At 38.4% G+C, this 6,000-nt stretch overlaps 1 protein-coding gene across 2 annotated transcripts in view; it reads right to left on the bottom strand.

Moving 5' to 3' along the window:
• Window positions 1–604: 604 nt before the first annotated feature.
• The window catches only part of HS3ST5 (heparan sulfate-glucosamine 3-sulfotransferase 5), a 198,533-nt gene continuing 193,137 nt past the window's right edge, over window positions 605–6,000 (bottom strand). For both annotated transcript variants that reach the window (XM_070795942.1, XM_070795940.1), the window contains one exon: window positions 605–3,181. In XM_070795942.1, coding sequence (XP_070652043.1) covers window positions 2,251–3,181 — 931 coding nt within the window. In that variant the 3' untranslated portion in view covers window positions 605–2,250. The remainder of the gene's footprint in view (window positions 3,182–6,000) is intronic.

The raw sequence follows: 6,000 nt of genomic DNA, 5'->3' as shown, positions 1-6,000 counted from the left end.
GTCAGCACAAGTCAAATAGAATCTTATAATCAACTCTGATATACACTGTTGGAAGCAGCAGCAAAGTTGAGGACAAATTTGGACTATAAAAGATTGTCACTGAAAAATTTCTATTCATTACTTTAAAAAATTTCTGTGAGTTTAGGAAAAGATTGCCATTTTTTGATTTTACTGGTGGAACACCTAGGCTGAGTTTTTGAAATATCAGTGTTCCAGTGGGGCATACTTTGACATACTGGTATAAAATTGTATGAACTATACAGTGCTCTGGAAAGAGTTATAATAAAATGAGTGATAATGTGTGATTACGTTCTTGAGTGTGGTATTAACACAGTTTATTCTGATGGTTAGCTGGGAGGTGAGGCACAGGGAAATCTGATGCTATGTTCCTTATATTTGATTTCATTCGCCCCTTAAAGGAGAGTGACTGACATTCAGACACAAGACTCTCTTTTCAGAGTCACTGCACAGTGAGTGAGAAGCTGGTCTGTCAGCGTGTGCTGGTGTCATGACTATTCCATGCTGAGAAAATAACATCACTGCTAATTGAAACAGCAGAGATGATTACCAAGGCTGTAGCTTGAGAAGCAATATATACCAACACTGAAGGGGAAAGGGCTATTTATTTAGAAAAGTTCACCATCAAATTACTGGACAGGATGAACAATTCATGGAGCAAATCAACACTTAGTACAATCAAATAGGAATCCATTGTAATTTACTAGGCACTGTCAATGTGAACAAAGCTCCTTCAAATATCTTCCACAGGATAAGCAACCATGATTGTGAAAAATCCATCTCTTTCTCTCTCTCCTTTTTTTGGGGGGGGTTGATATCTCTTTCCAAGGTTTTCTGCATTATATTTAAGCATAATACAGGGTATCTGATGTTAGCAAACACCCAATTTAGCATTAACTTCTCTGGATGGAAATCGGAGCCATATGTTTATGTTAGTAATAGCAACACTATGCAATTTGATCATTTTTGAGCAGGCTGATGTAGTTTTATCTCAAAGAGGGAGTTCTGAGAGTTCGTATTTATTTTTGAAGCTTTGGCAGCTTTCAGTATAGAGGCTACACAAATTTTCTAATCTTGTTTAATTTCTCTATTGGTCTGACTGAGTTCAAATAAAATTGTGATTCTTCTACGCTTTGATTATGTTGAAGTATTTCTTGTCTGTCTCCTGGCACCAGAAGCAACTTTTTAATTGTTCAAAGTTGGAGTAGAGAAGCAATAGTGTTCTTTGAGGTGGCTTTTATACTAGATTTCTGGATGGTTGAGATATTTTTAAAAATATAGTCAACCTTACTTCATTACTCCATTGTCACAAGGGTACAGAGACTCAGTGGAGAAGGGCATCTTTCCAAGGGCTCTTGTGTGTACATAAACAGCTTTGACTCTGGGAGCCAGCAAGGGACACGTAAGACAAATGAGTAAAAAAAATTGCACATAGAGTAATTTTAATCCATTCCGTTTTTTAAATACCACAATAAATTTAATTTTCACAATAAATTAAATAGCCATATTCAGTTTACAAAATAGAGTTACTTAGTGTGAAAGCAGTATTTACAACTATATACATTATGTACATGACATTTCTCTTTGTTGACATAGAACACGGAAGCAAAGGGACTCAACTTTCCGACGTGTGATTGACATGCGACAAGTGACACCATGGTCCATACGGGAAAACGATAGTGCAAAATCACCACAGGAACTTTGGAATGATGTCAATTTTCTGAGATAAGACATCCTTTTAAATAATAAGAAAATAGTATTTTCTGTTTTCATGGCATCAATTCAGCAACTGAATTAAAGAGTCAGCTTTCCCTTAGAAAAGTATGCATAACTGAATCCTCTACTTCCTGAAACTTCACAGCCATTGGTACATTTTCACACGTTCATCTTTTGGCTTAAATCTATGAAAATGGCAGGCGACAAATCCTGACTTGAAGGAAGACTAACTCTTTGAGAATAGCTGAAGTCACTTTTTCCCAGTACCACCACCTCTTCTTTTTCTAAATAGCATAAAAGATGCAACTGTGTAGACCGCAAATTGGTGGGGTTTTTTTTTTTGTAAATTTTCAGTAGAAAAAGAGCTGATCTTATATTTGGTCACACACTGCGTATGTACAAGTATACATGGAAAAATGACGTGGACAGTTGTGTCTAGGAAAAGTGCATATTTTAATCTAGAAGAGACATTGTCTGTCTCCAGGCACAACACACAGTGTTGTATGACTTATTATTTTAGGGCCAGTTCAATGTCCTCCCAGTGATCTGGTAAAATTTTTGATTGAAAGGGTGAAAGAATTTGCGCAATTTGGTAATGACAGAGGGGTCCACCTCGGGATGAATGCGCCCCTTGCTGCCCGCCAGGCACTTGTTAAAGATAATGTTAAATCGCAAGCAGTAAAACCCTCTGGTAGCATTGAAATACAAATTGTATTGACTTATCCTTGGGGGAAGATTTAGGAACTTCTCCACGAGTTGAAGTTCTGGTAGGGGTTCCGTGATGAGGCGATCTCCATCGACAATGTGGAATTGCTCAATTGGAAAGTACTTCAACCACCTTTCCAGATGTTTGGTGTAGATGCTGGTTCTTACTGCCTTGTATTTCGTGTTCACTTCGCAGGTATTAGGGTCTATGGCCAGCTTCTCAAACTTGTAATATGTTTTATTCTTCCTCTCCTTCCCCTCTAGCACCTGAGTGTAATCAGAAATAGCTCTTGTGGTTGGCTCCCTGACAATGATCAACAACTTGATGGATGAGTTCATTTTGTAAATCCTTTCCGGAACCTCCTCTGTGATAAAATATGCTGGACTCTTTTCAATTGTGATTTGCTGAGGGTAGGAAAAAGGCATCTTTTTCCTATACCACTCAATGCCCTTGGCATAATTCTCATCATTGTCAAAAAAGTGAATTTCTTGAGAGGCTTTGACCACTGCTGGATGGAGGTTCAGCATCTCAAGCAGGGCCCTGGTGCCTCCTTTCCTCACTCCAATGATAATGGCCTTGGGAAGTTGCTGGACCAGGTCATGAAGGTGTACCTGCTCCTTGGAAGAGTTGCCCTTCCGGAACTCGTGCAGCAGGCCACGCTTAAACTGCAGGGCGCGCAGGGGGAATTCAGCCTGACCACGGGCTCCGAATCGGCCTTCGATGGGGCAGATGGGTTGTAGCCTGTAAGCAACAGAGAGACACTCTAAGGAGCTCATTGCAACTAACTTCTCATTTCTCTGGTTCCTGCATAAAGAAAACCACTGTTCCCCGCCTGCTGCAATCTATAATCAACATATGTTTGGGAAATTTTATTTTAAGCAACCCTGTATTAAATGGAGCACACATAATTGATGGGATATTTTTATTAGTGCTTCTTAAAATTTTTATTCACCAAGCACTTAATTGACTATAGCATGTACTGACATTCACAGTACAGGACAGACAAGTGACACCAACCATACTAATAGCCTTTTAACAGCTCACCAGTTAACATCATTTAGAAAATATGAAAGATAGAAGATTAGAATCTTCAGCTGAGAGGCTAAAGGGCAGCTAGGAGGCCACGTCCTGTGGGTTTCGTGTTGTATTATTTTATTACAGCTCAGCTGCACTCATATAACTGAAAATCTTTGAGACAGAATCTGAAAAGAGGTCCCAGTTTCTGCCTTTGACTATTTGCGTCATCAACATGCAAAATTCCAATCTTGGCACTTGCTGAGCTTTTCATTTTATGAGAATTTCTGCCTTTGGCCCTGGGGACAGCTAGCAGAGTACATATTTCTTCTGCCTCTCTTTCTCTTTCTATCTAAAAAGGTCAGGCTTATGTTTTTACTTTGCTGAATGTAGGAGCAAATCCAATGCAATCAGCAAGTGCTGTATATCACCTATCACACCTGGGACCAGAAATCAACAAGACCTTGGCAGCCCCAGAAACCTGAGGTCCTCATTGCCAAGTGCACTTAAATCAGGGACTCAAATTTGTGAAGGAAGGAAGGCATTGGATGGAGCCAGAAAAGAGGATTTCCACTTCAACATTGCCTAAGCAAGGAGCAACCACTGCTGCTTTTTTTCAGAGAGAAAGGTGTGGTAACAATCACAATGATATTAGACTGGAGTGGCTATTTAATTTGGTGTGGCCAATTTATATGGTTAGTGAATTGAATTTTCTTTTGGGTATAGTCTAGAATTGAACTGAAATTCATTATAATTTTCCTGAGTTTACTTGAGAAGGCATTTTCACTTTCTTGTTAAAGGGTACAATATTAGTCAAAACGGCTGTTAAACCAATTCCTTCAACTGAAGCTTCTTGTTACCCTAATAATTTGGAGCTGATGTCCTCCTGTCTGTAGGGCAATGAGGCTGTCTCTTGCTTTTCCCAAGAGACCCCACTGAATCTTTTTTATTTTCTGTAATGTTTACATTTAAAAGGAGAAGGGAGAAACCTCAAGGTTATACCAAGGCATTCTGCAGAACTGAGGGGAAGGGGCTTTACCTCTGCTGTTTAAGCAGCTCTCTGTTTTAATGCTTATGAACATATTTTATTTTTCAGTGAGTTTTTTTATGATTTTTTAAAAAAACTTTTGCTCATTGTGTAAACCATGAACATATAGCACACTATTAAAAATATGGTTTATCAGTTAATATTTTAGAGAAAATGAATTTTGTTTTTATGGATTTGTTAATAGGATTGATAAGCTAGAGCTCTAAGTGGAAGACATGAAAGTAGCAATACATATATACTCAAAGTACGTTTTTAATTATGACATTGATTGGGATGTCACAAATTCATCTTTTAGGTCTTGTTGGGCTCTAGTTGAGAATTAAATCCAAATTCCTTAATCCATCCATTGAATGTAATAGATGGACTTTTCTCTTAGGCATCTTGAATGATGCTGTCCTTGGGAGAAGTAAGGAAACGGTCAATCAAATGTTTTGCTGTAGGACCTGATTCTCTCACAGAACCCAGGTTGAGAGAGGCTGAAACACTCTGCTTTGTTTGAGCTGGAAAGAAATTTCCCTACATCTAGAAAAGGCCATTTTCCTTCTTTCCTTTATTTACCTTTTATCATGGGAGCTCATTCCCCATCGAACAATTGCTTTTTGGATTTCCTTATTCAAGATAAGAGAAAATATCATATTATTTCTAATTCCTAGAGAGCAGGCATGGACCCCAGACTAAAAAATAAGAAATTTTAGGAGTGGAAAGGACAGTAGAAGTAACTGAGCTCAGCCTCCTACCAAGAGAGCAGGCTCTTCAGTTTCTAAAGGACAAGCTTATGTCAACATGTGCCAATTTCTGCTCAGACTCTCAAGTGAGAGGTTTTGAGAAAGCAAAGCAATCCAAGTCCTTATAAAAGCTACCCCATTAGAGACTAGAGACTAGGTTAAAAATGAAAAGTTATCAACTAAATAACTAACGTGCTGATGATCATTAGATCAATTATTCAGATTAAATGATTAGAAAAAATTAAAACATTAGGAAGAACCTGATATAAAAGTTCCATTATGGACACAGGACAATGCACCACATCAAGGCTTTTCACTAACAACAAGCACTACTTTAGGGAACTACTTGGAGTCAGTGATAAGCTCTGGGCTATATCGGTTCCCATGGTTAGCAACTAGTGAATAGGAAGTTTACTCAGGAATTTTGAATTGAAAAGCATCAGAGGGTTCATTCTATCTATCAAAATTAACACTGGCTGAAGGAAAAAAACATTATTATATTACTTGTTAAATATTTGTGTGATAAGATCTATAGAGAAGAAAAATTGTAAGAAAGATATTTTTATTTTAGTGTGTGGCTGCACTTTCATAGGCCTTCCCTTGTGGCTCAGCTGGTAAAGAATCTGCCTGCAATGCGGGAGACTTGGGTTTGATACCTAGTTGGGAAGATTCCCTGGAGAAGGGAAAAGCTATCTACTCCAGTTTTCTGGCCCAGAGAAGTCCATGTGGTTGCAAAGAGTTGGGCACAAAATGGGAACTGAATTGTCTTTTAA

This window comes from Bos indicus, chromosome 9, assembly GCF_029378745.1.
Source record: "Bos indicus isolate NIAB-ARS_2022 breed Sahiwal x Tharparkar chromosome 9, NIAB-ARS_B.indTharparkar_mat_pri_1.0, whole genome shotgun sequence".
Taxonomy (NCBI): domain Eukaryota; kingdom Metazoa; phylum Chordata; class Mammalia; order Artiodactyla; family Bovidae; genus Bos; species Bos indicus.
This window is presented reverse-complemented; position numbering and strand designations above follow the sequence as displayed.